The 21,318-nt window shown below is 37.8% G+C and overlaps 1 protein-coding gene across 1 annotated transcript in view; it reads right to left on the reverse strand.

Annotated features, from left to right (window-relative positions):
• The window catches only part of LOC128641623 (perforin-1-like), a 53,953-nt gene extending 37,043 nt beyond the window's left edge, over positions 1–16,910 (reverse strand). The window contains exon 1 of the mRNA XM_053694161.1: positions 16,796–16,910. Within this exon, the coding sequence (XP_053550136.1) occupies positions 16,796–16,817 (22 nt within the window). The 5' untranslated portion in view covers positions 16,818–16,910. The remainder of the gene's footprint in view (positions 1–16,795) is intronic.
• Between the last annotated feature and the right edge of the window lie 4,408 nt (positions 16,911–21,318).

Below are 21,318 nucleotides of genomic sequence, written 5' to 3' on the forward strand. Positions count from 1 at the left end.
CCTGTGATTAGCTGCTGGACAGCTTCACAGCTGTCTGGGATAATCAAATACACACTCTTTCTCCCTGGGGTTTTAACTGAAAGGAGAAATAGCATGTACAATGCTTGGTCTTAAATATCTTCCATTTATAACCAGGCCTTGCTTTCTGTCACATATCCTCCCCCCCAGCTCACACCCAGTGGGTTGAGCGACCATGGACATCAATGAATGTACCCGAGACAAACCATCAGCATTGCCCTGCAAAAGACCGGCCCTTTGCTCAACAGTAAAATTGAAGGGTTGCAAGCTAAGAAACCACCTAGTAACCCTTGAATTTGTTTCCTTATTCTGACTCATCCATGTGAGAGGAGCATGATCTGTTATTAATTTAAATTTTCTTCCCAACAGATAGTACCTAAGGGTCTCTAAAGCCCACTTAATGGCAAGGCATTCTTTCTCTACTATAGAATAGTTCTTTTCCTGTGAAATAAGTTTTCTGCTTAGGAAAAGGACAGGATGCTCTTCTCCCTGACACTCCTGCGAGAGAACTGCTCCTAAACCAACATCAGAGGCATCTGTCTGTACAATAAAATCTTTAGCGAAATTGGGGGTTACCAAAACTGGATGGGCACAAAGGGCATCTTTCAACTGTTTAAAAGCTTGTTCTGCTTCTGGGGACCATTTTATCATAATTGGGGCCCTTGCTTTTGTGAGATCCGTCAAGGGTGCCGCAATTGTAGCGAAATTCGGGATAAACCTTCTATAATAACTAGTTATCCCAATAAATGCTCTTACTTGTTTTTTAGTTAGAGGCTGTGGCCAGTTCTGTATGGCCTCTATTTTTGTTGTCTGAGGTTTAACTAATCCTCTACCAATAGTATAACCCAAGTACTTAGCTTCCTGTAAACCAACAGTACATTTTGCAGGATTGGCAGTTAACCCAGCGGACCGTATTGCATCAAGTACTGCTTGAACTTTTGGAAGATGGGATTCCCAATCTGTACTATAAATTATAACATCATCCAAATATGCTGCCGCATAACGAACATGGGGTTTCAGAATTCTATCCATCATCCTCTGGAAAGTTGCCGGGGCCCCATGTAAACCAAATGGCAACACCGTATACTGAAATAAGCCCTCTGGGGTTGAAAAAGCTGTCTTTTCCTTTGCTTGACTAGTGAGAGGCACCTGCCAATACCCTTTCGTTAAATCAATTGTAGTGAGATAACGTGCTTTTCCTAGCCTTTCTATTAACTCATCTACTCTAGGCATTGGGTAGGTGTCAAATTTGGAAACACAATTAAGCTTACGGAAGTCATTACAGAACCTTAATGAACCATCCGGCTTTGGAACAAGCACGATTGGACTGTTCCACTCACTTTGTGATTCCTCAATTACCCCAAGCTTTAACATTTTTTCTACCTCCAGTTTAATAGCCTTTCTACGAGCCTCAGGGACCCTATAGGGTTTAAGGCAGACCTTCTTCCCTGGTTCTGTTATTATGTCATGCTTAATAACATTAGTTTTTCCCGGTACCACAGAAAATACCTCTTTGTTTCTTCTAATAAAATCCTTGACCTCTCGCTTCTGATGTACAGATAGGGTTTCTGATATATTTACCTCTGGTTCAGTGACAGGGAGTTCTGTAGGTTTTAAGGCAACTAAAACTTCCCTATCTTTCCAAGGTTTTAACAGATTTATATGATATATTTGCTCAGGTTTCCTTCTCCCTGGCTGACTTACTTTATAATTAACATCACCCACTTTCTCAATTATCTCATATGGGCCCTGCCAAGTAGCCAAGAATTTATTTTCAACTGTAGGGACCAGAACTAACACCCTATCCCTAGGTTGAAACACCCTGGCTCTAGCATTACGGTTGTAGCTGTACTTTTGTGCTTCCTGTGCTTTTCCCATATGTTCCCTTACAATGGGTATGACAGCTTCCATACGATCCTGCATTTGGGAAATATGTTCAATAATACTTCGATAAGGTGTTGTCTCTTGCTCCCAAGTCTCTTTAACTATATCTAGTAATCCCCTGGGATGCCGCCCATATAACAGTTCAAATGGGGAAAAACCTGTAGAAGCCTGGGGAACCTCCCTGATAGAGAACATTAAATAGGTTAACAGAAGGTCCCAATTTCTCCCATCTGTGTCAATTACCTTTCTTAGCAAACTTTTGAGAGTTTTGTTAAACCTTTCTACTAAACCATCAGTCTGAGGGTGATATACTGAGGTCCTTAGTTGTTTTATGCCAAACAACTTACACAATTCTTTTGTAACCCTGGACATAAATGGAGTTCCTTGGTCTGTCAAAATTTCCTTAGGTATCCCGACCCTGCTAAACATTAGCATGAGTTCTTTTGCTATGGACTTTGCAGAGCTGTTACGAAGGGGAACTGCCTCAGGATAGCGTGTAGCATAATCAAGGATTACCAGTATATACTGATGTCCTCTAGCAGATTTAACCAACGGACCCACCAAGTCCATAGCAATTCTTTCAAAAGGCACATCAATTATAGGCAAGGGCACTAAAGGGTTACGAAAATCTTTAGCAGGAGCTGTAAGTTGACACTTAGGGCATGAAGCACAATAATCCTTGATGGCTACAAATATCCCTGGCCAATAAAACCTTCTAAGAACTCTCTCTTTGGTTTTCTCAACTCCCAAATGCCCCCCTAGAATGTGGTTATGTGCAAGATTTAAAACAGTGTTCCTAAAAGTCTGGGGCACCAAAAGTTGTTTAACAATGTCTGTTCCTTTCTTCTCTACACGATATACCAAATCATTAACTGCTTCAAAATAAGGATAGGGTAATACATTTCCTGGCTGTGTCACAACATCATTTATAACCCTGATATTATTTCTTGCCTCTACCAATGTTGGATCCTCCCATTGGGCTTTTTTAAAATTACCAGGGCCACCAACTAGATCTATCAAATCATCAATATTTTCCGAGTTAGTACTTGGTACTTCATTACTCTGAGAAGGTTGATCACCTACTAATACAGGCATAGGGCAATAAATCTTATTTTTCTCCTTTTCAATGGAACCCCCTTCAAAATCAGTTTCAGAGAAAGGAAATACATAAATATCAGAAGTTTGACATATTTCTGGAGATTCCCATAACTCCAGAAATTTTGGAAAATCTCTCCCTATCACCACCTCATGGGCTAAATTTGGTACTACACCAACACAATATTTTAATTTACCACACTGAGTCTCAATCTCCACCTCAGCTGTAGGATATTCCCGTTTATCTCCATGAACACAGATAATTCCCATTTTTTCCCCATAATCTAATATTGCATCTGGTACTAAAGATTTAGCCACTAGTGTGACCATACTTCCTGAATCAAGCAAAGCCCTAGACACTTTACCATTAACCATCACAGTACACCAATGGGAATCATTATTAACAGAGCTGTTGCTATTAGACAATAGTGAATGTGCAACATTACAGTCCATAAATTCATCTTTATCACAGTCTCTAGCAATATGCCCAACCTCATTACATTTAAAACATCTTACAGGTTGGTTATATTTAAATGTTTCCTTAATTCCTGGGGAAATGTCTCTGGTGTTTTGCCTATACACCTGCTGCTCTCTTATCCCCTTTATCCCCTGAACAGTCTTACCAGTTCTTGTAGAGCTCTGGGACTTGGGATTGTGGGGCTGATCCATTGAAGATTGTTGCAAAACTTCTCCTGAAGCTATAAATCTTTCGACCAATACAATCAACTGATCTGCTGTTTGAGGATTACCTTGATTAACCCACCGCCGCAGGGAAGCAGGTAATCCACGCTGAAACCGGTCCATCACCAGTAGTTCCACTATTTTGGTAGCCGAATTAACCTCTGGTTGCAGCCACTTCCTGGCAAGGTGTATAAGGTCGAACATCTGGGATCTTGCAGCATTATGAGATGAAAACATCCAGGAATGGAATCTTTGTGCACGGACTGCCGAAGTCACCCCCAGGCGTGCAAGGATTTCTGCTTTCAATTTCTCATAGTCACCGGCTTGTGCTGGCTCTAAATCAAAGTAGGCCTTCTGAGGTTCACCACTAAGAAATGGCGCAAGTATACTCGCCCACTCAACTGTCGGCCATTTTTCTCTTTCTGCTGTGCGTTCAAATGCCAAAAGATACGCCTCAACATCATCAGCTGCTGTCATTTTTTGAAGATAATGACTAGCCCTTATTACTCTGGAACCTTGGCTGCCACCAACATATTCAGAGTTCAGTCTTTCTGATATGGCTTGAACCTCTCGTTGCAGAGTCTGTGTAGCACTTTGCTGCTCCTCCCGGGTCTTCCTGAATGTCTCAGCTTTCACAGCAGCCATCTGTTGTATCAACAATTCAGTGTTCTCCTTCTGTGATTTAGCCAGCAGCATAGCACTCTCTGACTGGGCCAAGACCAACTGTTGCAGTGCTGCACTATTTTCAGCAGCTTTTCTGTTAGTCTCCTGCTGTATAGCATTAGGATGGATCAAAGCTTTAATGACTTCCTCCATGTTGCTTGCAGATTATTATGCCCACAGACATACAACGTGGTTGCCCGGATTCTCCACCAAGTGTGACAGGAACACTTTTAACCACGGTCTTCTAGGGCACAAATGCAGCACAGGACAATCCACTGTAGTTTAAAAGGATTTATTTTTCACAGCAATAACAAACAGGCAGTTCATTTCCAAAAGAGGGAAATCCTTCCTCTGCAGCAAAGTTAAGTGCTTTTAAATGTGTCCCAGCACTTCACAGCATTCCACAAGTGCTTTGTAAAAATAATGTCCTTTTACAGTTCACAGGAACAAAAGTCTTTTACACAGTGTAACAAACACACACACCAGCTTCTGTAGCTGTATATCTCTCTCTCAAGGCCTAAGTGAGACTGCTATTTAAACCCTCATAACTTCTAATTAGCCACACCTGTGATTAGCTGCTGGACAGCTTCACAGCTGTCTGGGATAATCAAATACACACTCTTTCTCCCTGGGGTTTTAACTGAAAGGAGAAATAGCATGTACAATGCTTGGTCTTAAATATCTTCCATTTATAACCAGGCCTTGCTTTCTGTCACAATACACACACACATATATACACACATACATATATATATATATATATATATATATATATATATATATATATATATATATATATATATATATATACACACATATATACACACACACACACACACATATATACACACATACATACATATATACACACATACATACATACATACATATATATATATATATAAACACATATATACACACATACATGTATATATATATATATATATATATATATATATATATACACACACATATATACACACATACATACATATATATATATATATATATATATATATATATACACACACACATATATACACACATATATACACACATATATACACACATATATATATATAAACACATATATACATACATATATACACACATATATACATACAAATATACACACATATATACACACACATATATATACACATATATACACACATATATACACACATATATACACACATATATACATACACATATACACACATATATACACACATATATACACACACATATATACATACATATATATATATACACACATATATACACACACACATATATACACACATATATACACACATATATACACACACATATATACACACATATATACATACATATATACACACATATATACACACATATATACACACACATATATACACACATATATACACACACATATACATACATATATACACACATATATACACACATATATATATATATACATATATATATATATATATATATATATATATATATATATATATATATATATATATATATACACACACACATATATACACACATATATACATACATATATATCAGCAAAATACACTTTATATACAACAAAGACAAAAATCAGTTTTATGACCCTCCAAATATTATAGAATTGTACTATTCAAAAATGTGTTCATACTTCATATTTTAAAAAAATATATATATACTTTTCTTTCAGAGATGGAATAGAATTATAATAATATATATTGCATAATTATATAACTATACACAAACCAAGTCCCCCATGGTAATGAAAGAATATATATCACACAGTAATATTATTAGATCCTGAAAATATTGCATTTCATATCAGAATATCCCCTTTTTCTGTATTAAAATACTTAGAAATGGATAGAGAATCTTCTGATATGAAATCAATTATTATGTTTTTATGGAAATTAAATGAACAGTGTAGTCATTATTTTCTTTGTTTGAACAAACTATTTTTTTCTTGTCAGACTTACAAAGGTGCGTCTCTCTCCAACAATAAAGAGTGAGAGCTACTTTTGTCAGCCAGCTAGTGCTAACACGAAGAATACAACTAATATGACTGCGTTCATTTCAATTTAAACAAGTTACCGAGTACCCAGCTGTCCTGCATTTTGTGGGATTGCCATAGGTGTATGAGCTTTGCCTGTTGTCCCTATCAAAGTGCCCTAGGACCTTGTCAAAGTACCAAGCACTTCCTAACCGTGTCCCCAGACCTTCTTACACCGAACCAGCTCTGCTCATCCCCCCACCTGCTCTGCACCAGTGCTGGTCTTAGATACAGTATCAACAGATACTTACACTACCTGCGGAATTAATTAAGATTAAAAATGAATTAAAATTATTTTTACACTAATAAAATTTAGCTCAGTAATAACCCAACAAACACGTATGCCCCCTATACCAATAACGTCCCTGTTCAAATCCATTAAAATGGCAGAAACACATATGATTTTGGAGCACAATTGTACACTCGTCCCCTTTTAGCATCACAGCACTACTAAAAGGGATACATTAATATACAGGTCCTTCAATCTGATATGTAATTGCTGAACCGATGATCGATATTCTCTTTGCCCCTAATACATTTATATTTGGCTTTTGAATTAGATTAACAACGCAGATAATGACACTGTGCTGTGATTTCCCCATCTTCACTATCATTTTGCCTCGCCCCCCCTTGTAAATCTCATTACCCGAGGTTCACTTGGGGTGTATGCCAGAGGTTCGGCCTTGGGATTTCTGTATTTTGGTTTTCAGTATTTTACAAGTTAGGGATTTTATTTTTTCTGCATTTTAAAATTCGGGATGATGTTGTGTCGGCATTTTTAAGTTTCGGTATTTAGAACTTTGGGATTTCGGCATTCTGTCTTGTGTACTTCGGTCTTTTGTTATAGACCCAAATGCACCTTTACACATTTCATTTCTTTTGACTTTTCTATCCCTTTAAGTTTAAGCTGCCATAGGAAATTCATTCTGAACAACATCCTTAACAAATATCAGAGGAAATTAAATAAAACATTTTTGTGATATAAGATTTTTGTCTGTGCACGTCTAGTATGTGATATGTAGCGCTGCATCATGCTGAAGTGTTAATAACATCAAAGTGTTATATAAAAATAGGTACAAGTTTTATAGATAGAAAAATGAACAACTGCCTGTAAGATTGTTAGATCCTTTCTGTCCCCATTGTAACTTTAACATAATTTATTTGTGTCTTGTTATACAAAATAAATATTACATGTTAATAGTCTGTAATAAATCACTATGGCTTGTATTTAATTCAGAAGCCTCGTGTTAGATTTTTTTAAAGTGTATTGCAGACATTTGTTAAAAGAATTAGCCTTTTAATAATAAAACTGTCTATAAACATCCTATAGAATAGAAACCACTTGAAGGGATATTGAAGCAATTTTTATATCCTTCAGAAAAAGGAAAAAAAATGATTTATCTACAAAAATCTCCATAGGCTTTAAAGGTGTTTTTATTTTGAAAACCACTAGTTATGTTTTTTCTAAAGGCTTGTGATCAATCCTATAGTTTGTAAGGTATGTGAGCATGATTGTGTTATCTGCTGGGGCCAGTTGAGGACAGATATATATTAGCTTCTAAACTGACTAAGCAATCACTCTGTAAGATGTTGCAGGGGCAAGTCCTATATCTTTCAAGATGCATTCAGCCTATACTGGGTAATGGGAACTTTTTTTTTTCTCTCAAAGTTAATTTACAGCAGAAAAAAATAAGTAATGAAAATTCATTATAACATTTATTTTAATACTTAAAGTTAAAGATTTTATAGGGAATTTAATTTTAAATTTTTTGCCCCTTTAAATATCTGAGCAATTTGCTTAACTAACAAATCATTACGCTATTGTTTGTGCAAATTAATATTCCAACAAATAGCAATTTCTGTTGCAAGATCCGACTAAAAATTAACATCTTCATTTATAAAATTTGGTCTTTCCTAAACTCATACCCATGTGAAGCATTTTCAGCGTAGTTGGGATAGAAAGAGTTAATAATGCTCTTACAACACAATATTCAGATTCTGGACATAGAAATAGAGTGGACGTGGTAAAAAAGATGATTTTTCAATACCTGTTACTTTGCAGAGTGACAAATACAGCTCCTGACACAGGATGTGGCCGATAGAGACGGTTTGTACACGGAACAATACAAAATATTTGTGTCAGAGGCTTCTCGATGCGTCTAATACAAAAAATAAAGGAACAGTAATAGATGTATAATATAATGAATATAATATAAAATGCTTAAATGGACATAAAATCCAAATTTTTTTCTTTCATAATTCAGACAGAACAATTTTAACCCCTTATCTACCACAACATACCATGTATGTCGCTGGTCGTTAAGTTATTTTTCTTGTTTATTATACCCTTCAGCAGGCCACCGGAAATAGCACGGTCTCGTCGCTGGTGGCGGGGCACACGCAATTATAACCAAAAAACAGCTTAATGACCATTAACGTACACGGTCCTTAAGGGGTTAAACAACTTTAAATTTTACTTCTTTTGTCTAATTTGTTTCTTTTTCTTGGTATTCTTTGTTGAAAAGCATAACTAGGTAGTCTCAGGAGCTGTTGACCGGTGTCTGCACATGTATGCCTCTTGTTATTGGCTCACAGATGTGCTTTAACTAAGGATACCAAAACACTGACGGCTAGATTTAGAGTTCGGCGGTAAAAGGGCTGTTAACGCTCCGCGGGTTTTTTTCTGGCCGCACCATAAATTTAACTCTGGTATCGAGAGTTCAAACAAATGCTGCGTTAGGCTCCAAAAAAGGAGCGTAGAGCATTTTTACCGCAAATACAACTCTCGATACCAGAGTTGCTTACGGACGCGGCCGGCCTCAAAAACGTGCTCGTGCACGATTCTCCCATAGGAAACAATGGGGCTGTTTGAGCTGAAAAAAAACCTAACACCTGCAAAAAAGCAGCGTTCAGCTCCTAACGCAGCCCCATTGTTTCCTATGGGGAAACACTTCCTACGTCTGCACCTAACACTCTAACATGTACCCCGAGTCTAAACACCCCTAGCCTTACACTTATTAACCCCTAATCTGCCGCCCCCGCTATCGCTGACCCCTGCATTACACTTTTAACCCCTAATCTGCCGCTCCGTAAACCGCCGCCACCTACATTATCCCTATGTACCCCTAATCTGCTGCCCTAACATCGCCGACCCCTATGTTATATTTATTAACCCCTAATCTTCCCCCCACAACGTCGCCGACACCTACCTACACTTATTAACCCCTAATCTGCCGACCGGACCTGAGCGCTACTATAATAAAGTTATTAACCCCTAATCCGCCTCACTAACCCTATCATAAATAGTATTAACCCCTAATCTGCCCTCCCTAACATCGCCGACACCTACCTTCAATTATTAACCCCTAATCTGCCGACCGGAGCTCACCGCTATTCTAATAAATGTATTAACCCCTAAAGCTAAGTCTAACCCTAACACTAACACCCCCCTAAGTTAAATATAATTTTTATCTAACGAAATAAATTAACTATTATTAAATAAATGATTCCTATTTAAAGCTAAATACTTACCTGTAAAATAAATCCTAATATAGCTACAATAATATAAATTACATTTATATTATAGCTATTTTAGGATTAATATTTATTTTACAGGTAACTTTGTATTTATTTTAACCAGGTACAATAGCTATTAAATAGTTAAGAACTATTTAATAGTTACCTAGTTAAAATAATTACAAATTTACCTGTAAAATAAATCATAACCTAAGTTATAATTAAACCTAACACTACCCTATCAATAAAATAATTAAATAAACTACCTACAATTACCTACAATTAACCTAACACTACACTATCAATAAATTAATTAAACACAATTGCTACAAATAAATACAATTAAATAAACTATCTAAAGTACAAAAAATAAAAAAGAACTAAGTTACAGAAAATAAAAAAATATTTACAAACATAAGAAAAATATTACAACAATTTTAAACTAATTACACCTACTCTAAGCCCCCTAATAAAATAACAAAGACCCCCAAAATAAAAAATTCCCTACCCTATTCTAAATTTAAAAAGTTACAAGCTCTTTTACCTTACCAGCCCTGAACAGGGCCCTTTGCGGGGCATGCCCCAAGAAGTTCAGCTCTTTTGCCTGTAAAATAAAACATACAATACCCCCCCCCCCAACATTACCACCCACATACCCCTAATCTAACCCAAACCCCCCTTAAATAAACCTAACACTAAGCCCCTGATGATCTTCCTACCTTGTCTTCACCATGCCAGGTTCACCGATCCGTCCTGGCTCCAAGATCTTCATCCAACCCAAGCGGGGGCTAGACATCCACTGAAGAAGTCCAGAAGAGGGTCCAAAGTCTTCCTCCTATCCGGCAAGAAGAGGACATCCGGACCGGCAAACATCTTCTCCAAGCGGCATCTTCTATGTTCTTCCATCCGATGACGACCGGCTCCATCTTGAAGACCTCCAGCGCGGATCCATCCTCTTCTTCCGACGACTAGACGACGAATGACGGTTCCTTTAAGGGACGTCATCCAAGATGGCGTCCCTCGAATTCCGATTGGCTGATAGGATTCTATCAGCCAATCGGAATTAAGGTAGGAATTTTCTGATTGGCTGATGGAATCAGCCAATCAGAATCAAGTTCAATCCGATTGGCTGATCCAATCAGCCAATCAGATTGAGCTCGCATTCTATTGGCTGTTCCGATCAGCCAATAGAATGCGAGCTCAATCTGATTGGCTGATTGGATCGGCCAATCGGATTGAACTAGATTCTGATTGGCTGATTCCATCAGCCAATCAGAAAATTCCTACCTTAATTCCGATTGGCTGATAGAATCCTATCAGCCAATCGGAATTCGAGGGACGCCATCTTGGATGACGTCCCTTAAAGGAACCGTCATTCGTCGTCTAGTCGTCGGAAGAAGAGGATGGATCCGCGCTGGAGGTCTTCAAGATGGAGCCGGTCGTCATCGGATGGAAGAACATAGAAGATGCCGCTTGGAGAAGATGTTTGCCGGTCCGGATGTCCTCTTCTTGCCGGATAGGAGGAAGACTTTGGACCCTCTTCTGGACTTCTTCAGTGGATGTCTAGCCCCCGCTTGGGTTGGATGAAGATCTTGGAGCCAGGACGGATCGGTGAACCTGGCATGGTGAAGACAAGGTAGGAAGATCATCAGGGGCTTAGTGTTAGGTTTATTTAAGGGGGGTTTGGGTTAGATTAGGGGTATGTGGGTGGTGGGTTGTAATGTTTGGGGGGGGGGGGTATTGTATGTTTTCTTTTACAGGCAAAAGAGCTGAACTTCTTGGGGCATGCCCCGCAAAGGGCCCTGTTCAGGGCTGGTAAGGTAAAAGAGCTTGTAACTTTTTAAATTTAGAATAGGGTAGGGAATTTTTTATTTTGGGGGTCTTTGTTATTTTATTAGGGGGCTTAGAGTAGGTGTAATTAGTTTAAAATTGTTGTAATATTTTTCTTATGTTTGTAAATATTTTTTTATTTTCTGTAACTTAGTTCTTTTTTATTTTTTGTACTTTAGATAGTTTATTTAATTGTATTTATTTGTAGCAATTGTGTTTAATTAATTTATTGATAGTGTAGTGTTAGGTTAATTGTAGGTAATTGTAGGTAGTTTATTTAATTATTTTATTGATAGGGTAGTGTTAGGTTTAATTATATCTTAGGTTAGGATTTATTTTACAGGTAAATTTGTAATTATTTTAACTAGGTAACTATTAAATAGTTCTTAACTATTTAATAGCTATTGTACCTGGTTAAAATAAATACAAAGTTACCTGTAAAATAAATATTAATCCTAAAATAGCTATAATATAAATGTAATTTATATTGTAGCTATATTAGGATTTATTTTACAGGTAAGTATTTAGCTTTAAATAGGAATCATTTATTTAATAATAGTTAATTTATTTCGTTAGATAAAAATTATATTTAACTTAGGGGGGTGTTAGTGTTAGGGTTAGACTTAGCTTTAGGGGTTAATACATTTATTAGAATAGCGGTGAGCTCCGGTCGGCAGATTAGGGGTTAATAATTGAAGGTAGGTGTCGGCGATGTTAGGGAGGGCAGATTAGGGGTTAATACTATTTATGATAGGGTTAGTGAGGCGGATTAGGGGTTAATAACTTTATTATAGTAGCGCTCAGGTCCGCTCGGCAGATTAGGGGTTAATAAGTGTAGGTAGGTGTCGGCGACGTTGTGGGGGGCAGATTAGGGGTTAATAAATATAACATAGGGGTCGGCGATGTTAGGGGCAGAAGATTAGGGGTACATAGGGATAACGTAGGTGGCGGCGATTTGCGGTCGGAAGATTAGGGGTTAATTATTTTAAGTAGCTTGCGGCGACGTTGTGTGGGGCAAGTTAGGGGTTAATAAATATAATATAGGGGTCGGCGGGGTTAGGGGCAGCAGATTAGGGGTACATAAGTATAACGTAGGTGGCGGTCGGCAGATTAGGGGTTAAAATTTTTAATCGAGTGGCGGCGATGTGGGGGGACCTCGGTTTAGGGGTACATAGGTAGTTTATGGGTGTTAGTGTAGTTTAGGGTACAGTAGTTAAGAGCTTTATGAACCGGCGTTAGCCAGAAAGCTCTTAACTCCTGCTTTTTTCAGGCGGCTGGAATCTTGTCGTTAGAGCTCTAACGCTCACTTCAGAAACGACTCTAAATACCAGCGTTAGAAAGATCCCATTGAAAAGATAGGCTACGCAAATGGCGTAGGGGGATCTGCGGTATGGAAAAGTCGCGGCTGTAAAGTGAGCGTTAGACCCTTTAATCACTGACTCCAAATACCAGCGGGCGCCCAAAACCAGCGTTAGGAGCCTCTAACGCTGGTTTTGACGGCTACCGCCGAACTCTAAATCTAGGCCTGAATAAATAGGATATGCTTTATCTTAATCATAAAATAAAAATTGTGGGTTTCATGTCCCTTTATTTAATCACAATGAAACAACTTTCAAGTATCCTTTCATTTTAAATGTGCCCCCTTTTTTGTAATTTAAATCTGAAAATGTATTTTCCAGACCTGAAAACCAAACAGATGGCAGCTGCCACAAGGCTAAACCTGACACATATATCCCTAATTTGTAATTTGTTATCTTATCATTTCTGCTGATGCCAAACAATGGAGGATTTGATACAATGACAGAGGCAACCCCTGGTATCTCCAGACACAAGGCTCCTCCAGATAAATAAAATAGTGGGTGAAATTTGACCATTGAAAAACAACTGCAGCAAAGTATTAATATGCACTAATATAGTTCAGACCCTGCTAGTATGGTAATCTGTTGGAAGACTGCAGTAAATTGTTGTAATGTTTAATGTCACTTTAATTGCTCTTGTTTATTTATCACATACATCTGCAACACATTGAAGCATCTGGGGTGCACACAACCAATTGGAAGCGGCATATGTATGTAGCCACTAATCATGGGCTATGTCCTGCTCAGGAGTAGTTATCTTGTGGTTCAATAGTGAGAATTTAGTCATGTGTTTAACACCTTTATGAAACCAGTAATAAACATTAGATACAGAATGGACCCAGAAATAAACATTAGATAAAGATTTAGGATTGAAAATGATAATCAGACTCCTTTAAATAAAGATTTGTGAAGCATCTATATCTTCCTCTAACTGTATTCACTAAAGCTCTTCCATCTGTTTGTTCTGTAGTGAATCAGCTACATGAAATAACATAGGAACTAGTGATGCTAAAGACGTTGTTGAGATTGGTGACTTTTTAGTAATTTCTGCCCCACATTCCATTGGATACCTAGAACTTGATGAGAGAGAAGAACTATCGGTTTCCAGTTAAAGTGTTTATTTTTATATCCGTGTCAGCTGTTCCTACTACTGCTACATTTCCTTGATCACAGTCCCAGCCCCTGACTACCCCTTTAACATACACCACTCTAAGTACACCCACCACAGAACAGTAATGGTACCAACCTCACCCATAATGGCTCTGGCAAACGAGTGTCTCTATCCCGATAAGATAACGCTCTTTGCGCTAGTGAGATTATCTAAGACATAGCTTTAGTACTGAGAGATCCCTCAAACATTTTTTTGCAAAGGTTTTAGCTTGGGAGCTGTTTAACTCACTATGCAGGGTTCTGGGTGTGTAGGAGAGACACGTGCATTGCAAAATAATGCTCAGAAAAGCCTCCAAAGATTTATCTCCATACTGCGGGGTTTGATAATTAGGACCTCTAATCCAATCTAAGGGGGCGATTTAACAACCCCCGTATCGGCCCCAATGTAACTGTTTCCGCGCAAGCCTATAGGCTCACTGGAAACAGGAATTAAGAAGCAGCAGTCTTAAGACCACTGCTCCTTAACTCATACGCCTCCTTTGAGGCTGCGATCTGCAATCCACCCAATCGCGTACAATCGGGTTGATTCATTGACACCCCCTGCTAGCGGCCGATTGGCTGCAAATTTGCCGGGGGCGGCATTGCACAAGCAGTTTACCAGAACTGCTTGTGCAATGTTAAATGCCGACAGCGTATCTCTCTCTCTCTCTAACTCTCTTTCTATCTCACTCTCTCTCTCTTTCTTTCTTTCTAACTCTATCTCTCTCTCTCTTTCTAACTCTAACTCTTTCTTTCTCTTCTTCATAATTCCTTCATCTCTCTATCCCTCTCTTTCCTGTGCTATTGCTCTCTCTCTCTTTCTCTGTCTCTCTCACTCTCTAACTCTTGCTCTAACTCTTTCTGTCTCTTTCCATTTCTTCATCTTTCCTTCTCTCTTTCTCTCTCTTTCTTTCTACCTCTCTCTCTCTCTTTCTAACTCTCCCTCTATCTCTCTCTGTGTGTGTGTCTCTTTATCCTTCTTCCACTTTCATTCTCTCTTTCCCTCTCTTTCTCTCTCTCTCACTCTCTCCTAAACTATCTCTCTTTCTCTGTCTCTTTATCCTTCTTCATCTTTCCTTCTCTCTTCCTCTCTCTTTCCTGTACAATTGCTGTCTCTTTCTCTAAGGAGCTAATTCTAAAAAACTCCCCGGACTAGACGTGGTTTTCCACGCCGATACTCACAGGGGCAGCCCTCATGCAATTCTATTAAAAAATGGGCAGTTGAGATGTCTACCATAGAAATATTAAGAGCTCTCTGCTAGGTAAAAGTTCTCAATGGAGTACGAAGCACACAGGGAAAACCTAGCGTATGTTTAAACTTTAATATTACAGCTAATATAAATCAAATTACTCTTTTTTTAAATCACTGTTATTTCATATGGATAGGATTTCCTTTTAGAGTAGTGAGTGTTTGGAATATTTTAATAAAAGCTCGGCATCTTTTAAGTTGCGAGAAAAAACAGTGAGATCTGTATGGTAAAAAGGTTAGCAGAATTATGCTGGGATTTGAGAGTCAATTTGATATATGCCCATGATCAAACCATTTTATGAAAAAACAAAATTAGGCTTTGTACTTATAAGTACGTACTTCTATGTTTTCTTCACATCCAGTGTACTTAAATTACGATTTATTCTGTACATACTTAATATAATTTATTTCTGTGTAATTAACATACAAATTGTAAATTTTTTAAAAAAATGCTATTTTTGTGTGAATGTTTCAATTTGTTTTGTAGATTTTTAATTTACAATTATTATTGTGCACTTTTGTAATGTCCACATTTCCTTCCAATACGAAAATTCAGTATACGCCCCTTAGCGAGATGCCCTGTTTCAGGGTAAATGGTGGAGTTATATAATTACACCAGGGAAATAGTACTGACGAGCTTTCATACAGAATCTCACCAGCCTAGAGATATTCATAGAAATGGGCCCTAATTCTAGAACTCTCTCTGTCTCTTTCTCTATTCTTTCTCCTCTTGTACAGTCTCTCACCGTCCCCTCTCTTCCCCTTCTCTCTATCTTTACCTCTGTCTCTCTCGTTTTATATCCAGGGACATCTGGACAGAAAGTCAGTTGGAATAAATGGCCCCTTGAAATTTTTATATGTGAATATGAGCACCCTCTTGAGCCACAATTTTAATACAAATGAGCCGCCATTTTTAAAATGATGTGCAGCTTGTTACAACAAGACTGTGGGGCCGATTTATCAAGGGCGAATAGCCCCTAATGCTGCTGTTTCCGCGCGAGCCTTCGGGCTCACTGGAAACAGGAGTTAAGAAGCAGCTGCTCTTTAACTCGTACGCCGCCTCTGAGGCGGCGTACAGCAATCAGCCCAATCAGATACGATCGGGTTGATTGACACCCCCTGCTAGCAATGATAAATGCTGCCACTAATGCTATTATGGTTGGGGAACTGTATTTACCGTCCACCAGAATTAATTCTTAAGATGTCTATAACTATATCTGATTTTCACTTATCCATACAGTTCTCCAAAGCGTTGGTAGAGCCCTGAATTTAATAAATGTAATAACTTACCTTTTATTCCATGAGACATCATCAGCTGACACTCTAGCAGTTTGTTCACAGGAAACCCTTATTGTACTGATATATATACAACAAGGCAGGATGTGGCCAGGAATTGGCTACCCATTAAATGAACTCAGAGGAATCACTTATGTTCCTAGAGCTGACAGAAAACAAATTCTTAGCATAATATGACCAACTGTGAAATGTGCATCATGCAAACATACAGCTCTACACAGCAGTGATATGAGAGTGTCTAGGATATTGCTTGGAATCATTTAAAATATAGAGACCAATAGGTTTAGGCAAAACACCAATTGTATAGACCCTAATATAGATGTTGTGTATGAAATATAGGCCTGAATAGGCAAGGACTAGCTGGACTTACAGCAAGAAGCCTACCTTAGACAACTGAAAGTATCTAACTCTCTCTCTCTCTCTCTAACTCTCTCTCTCTGTTTCTATCTCTCTCTAACCCTCTCGCTCTTTCTCTCTCTCTCTCTCTTTCTCACACTCTCTCACTTTCTCTCTCTCTCTTTCTCTCTCTCATTCTCTCTTTATCTCTCTCTCTATCTTTCTCTCTCTCTCTCTCTATCATTCTCTCTCTTTATCTCTCTCTCTTTCTCTCTCACACTTACTCTCTCTAACTCTCGCTCTCTAATTCTTTCTGTCTCTTTCTCTTTTTCCTTCTTCATCTTTCTTCTCTCTTCCTCTCTTTCCTGTGCTATTGCTGTCTCTTTCTCTAAGGAGCTAATTCTATAAAATTAACCAGGCTAGATGTGGTTTTCCATGCTGGCACTCACAGGGGCAGCCCTCATGGAATTCTATTAAAAAATGGGCAGTTGAGATGTCTACCATAGAAATATTGAGAGCTCTCTGCTAGGTAAAAGTTTGCTATGGAGTGTGAAGCACAAACGGAAAACCTAGCGTATGTTTAAACTTTAATATTACACGTAATATAAATCAAATTAGTCTGTTTTCAGGGCACTGTACCTTAAATCGCTATTATTTTGTATGCATAGGATTTCCTTTCAGAGTAGTGAGTGTTTGGAGTATTTTGATAAAAGCTCATCAACTTTTAAGTTGTGAGAAAAAACAGTGAGTATGGTAAAAAGGTTTACAGAATTATGTTGGGATTTGAGAGGCAATTTCATATATACGCCCATGGAACTCCCATGTTCAGACCATTTTATGAAAAACAAAATTACGCTTTGCACTTTGTACTTATAAGTATGTACTACTATGTTTTTTGCACATCCAGTGTACTTTTAAGTACGTACTACTATGTTTTTTGCACATCCAGTGTACTTAAATTACGATTTATTCTGTGCATACTTAGGGGCCAATTTATCAAGCTTCGTATGGACCTGTTTCCGTGTAAGCTTTCAGGGACGCCGGAAACTGAAGTTATGAAGCAGTGGTCTAAAGATCACTGCTCCATAACTTGTCCGCCCGCTCTGAGGCTGCGGACAGAAATCAACCCGTTCCTATACGATCGGGTTGATTGACACCCCCTGCTAGTGGCCAATTTGCCGCAAATCTGCAGGGGTCGGCGTTCTACCAGCAGTTCACAAGAACAATGGGTGCAATGATAAATGCCGACAGCATATGCTGTCGGCATTTATCAATGTGCGGCGGACATGATACACTACATCGTATCATGTCCGCTCGCACATTGATAAATTGGCCCCATAATATGATTTATTCCTGCGTAATTAACATACAAATTTTACGTTTCTGATAAAATACTTTTTTTGGTAAACAATTTTGTTATGATTTTTGATCCACTTTAACAGTACAATTTTTTCATGCAATTTTTTTGTGAATTTTTTAATTATTCGTTTTTTTGTAGGATATTTTGAATTACAATTTTTATTGTGCACTTTTGTAATGTCCACATCTCCTTCCCATACAAATATTCAGTAAGCACCCCTAAGCGAGACAGGAGGCGTGATATAATTACACAAGGGAAATAGAATTACTGACGAGTAATCTCTTAAAGAATCTCACCACCCTAGAGATCTTTATAGAATTGGACCCTAATTCTAGAACTCTCTCTGTCTCTTTCTCTATTCTTTTTCCTCTTGTACAGTCTCTCCATGTCCCCCTCTCTATCTTTACCTCTGTCTCTCTCTCTCTTTCTATCTCCAGGGGCATCTGGACAGGAAGTCAGTTGGACCAAACAGCCCCCTTGGAATTTTTATATGTGAATATGACCACCCTCTTGAGTCACATTATTAATACAAATGAGCCGCCATTTTTAAAATGATGTTCAGCTTGTTACAGCTTGTTACAACAAGACACTGATGTTATTATTGCCCTCCCCCAGAAAAAAATTAGAAGATGCCTATAACTATGTCTCCCTTTCCTTATTCATACAGTTCTCCAAAGAATTGGCAGAGCCCTGAATTTAATAAATGCAATAACTTACCTTTTATTTCATGAGACATCATCAGCTGACACTCTAGCAGTTTGTTCACAGGAAACTCTTATTGTACTGATATATATACAACAAGGCAGGATGTGGCCAGGAATTGGCTACCCATTAAAGGAATCACACCTTTATATGTTCCTACAGCTGACAGAAAAATAATTCTCAGTATAATTTGACTAACTGTGAAATGTGCGTCATACAAACATACAGCTCTACACAGCAGTGATATGAGAGTGTTGAGGATATTCCTTGGAATCATTTAAAAAATATACAGTATATGTATATATATATATATGGTCAAAACACCAATTGTGTAGATGTTAGGGAAAGTAAAATTCAGGAACAATATAGATATTATTTGGGAAATGTAGGCCTGAATAGGCGGGGAGTAGCTGGGCTTACATCAAGAAGCCTCCCTTATACAAATTAAAGTATCTGATTGGGTTTAATCGAGGAAGCCCAAACTACAGATTGAAGGCTACTTCAAGCCTTCCAATGTTTGTTTGTCTATCCCTTAGCATCACTGATCAGAAACTGTAAGCAGTAAAAAGGCAATTCCATGTTTATCATTAAGTTCCCAATTCCCAAGTTCTCTGGTCTGGTGAGATTATCTAAAAAAAATCCGGTCAGTACTGTGAGGTCAAAAAGTGTGGACACTTGTTTTTCTTTTTTTGTAATATCAACTTTACCTTCATTTCATCTCCATATTTAATAGTTGAATCGTTATTGGATAATTAATTATTGTTCTTTTTTGTGTGTTTTTCATCTGTTAGATATATTATGGATTGGATTAGGATTAGATGTTTAGTGGAGTTTTAGGGCTATGGATTGAAGTTAAGATTAGAAATTTGGTAAAGTATTAGGGTCCTGTATTACGGTTAGAATTAGAAGCTTGGGTAAAGTATTAGGGTTAGAATTGAGGTAAGGAGTAGGATTACATATCAGGAGTTGTGATTGGGTATATTACAAGGAAAGGTTATTGTTATGAGTAAGGATATGGTTAGGAATTGGGTACAGGAATATAGTTTTGGTTAGGATTAAAAACTGGAGTTAATGTTAGGATATGGATTGTAACTAGGGTTAGTATTACATTTGGGAATTTGAGTTAAGATTAGGTTTAGGAATTAGGGTGAGTATTGGGTTTGAAGTCTGGCATTAAGGGTAGGGTTAGGCTTTGGGGTTAGTATTAGCTTTAAGGTCAGGGGTAAGGAGTAGGGTTTTGGCAATAGGGTTAGTAATAAGATTTGGGGTCTGGGGTTAATTGTTGGTTTAATCATTGGGGTTAAGATTACGGTTAGGGACTAGGGTGAGTATATAATTTTGGGATCTGGGGTAAAAGGTAGAGTTAAGCATTGAGGGTGTATTAGGTCTGTGGTTAGGCATTTGAGATAGGATTATCAGATAAGATATTGTTAGAATTAGGGTATGATGTTATGTGCTATGGGATTTGGGATAGGGCTAACACTAATGTCCAGCAGCCAGTAATACTGTGTCTCTAAAGCATTACAGTACAGCTCTCTGTTTGCAGTATGTTTGTCTGTCTTTCGCAAACACCATAATATATCTACAAGTATTATTTTTGTATTTTAAGTACAAAGCAATTACAGCTTAAATTCTCGTTTTATTGCATGATAGATTATAGATAGATAGCTATATAGATGAAAGATAGATTAGATAGATAGAGGATAGACTGATAGATAGATAGATAGATAGATAGATAGATAGACAGATAGATAGATGATAGATAGACAGATAGATAGACAGATAGAGATAGGATAAATATATAGATAGATATATAGATAGATAGACTGATAGATAGATCGATGATATATATATAGATAGATACACAAAAAATGAAGAAAACTCGATCCTCAGGTCAGAATGGATAGATTTAAAAAGTCTTTATTTTGAATCCATTAAAAATCCCTGAAGGGGTCAATACAGCAGTAGAACATTGAGCACTGTGTACTCAAGCTGACATGTTTCGGCTGAGTGCCGTAATCATAGCTAGATAGATAGAAAGACAGATAGATAGACTGATAGATGATAGTTATATAGATAGATCGATAGATAGATATTATACAGAATAGTTTGGGTGCAG

This window comes from Bombina bombina, chromosome 11, assembly GCF_027579735.1.
Source record: "Bombina bombina isolate aBomBom1 chromosome 11, aBomBom1.pri, whole genome shotgun sequence".
Lineage (NCBI taxonomy): Eukaryota > Metazoa > Chordata > Amphibia > Anura > Bombinatoridae > Bombina > Bombina bombina.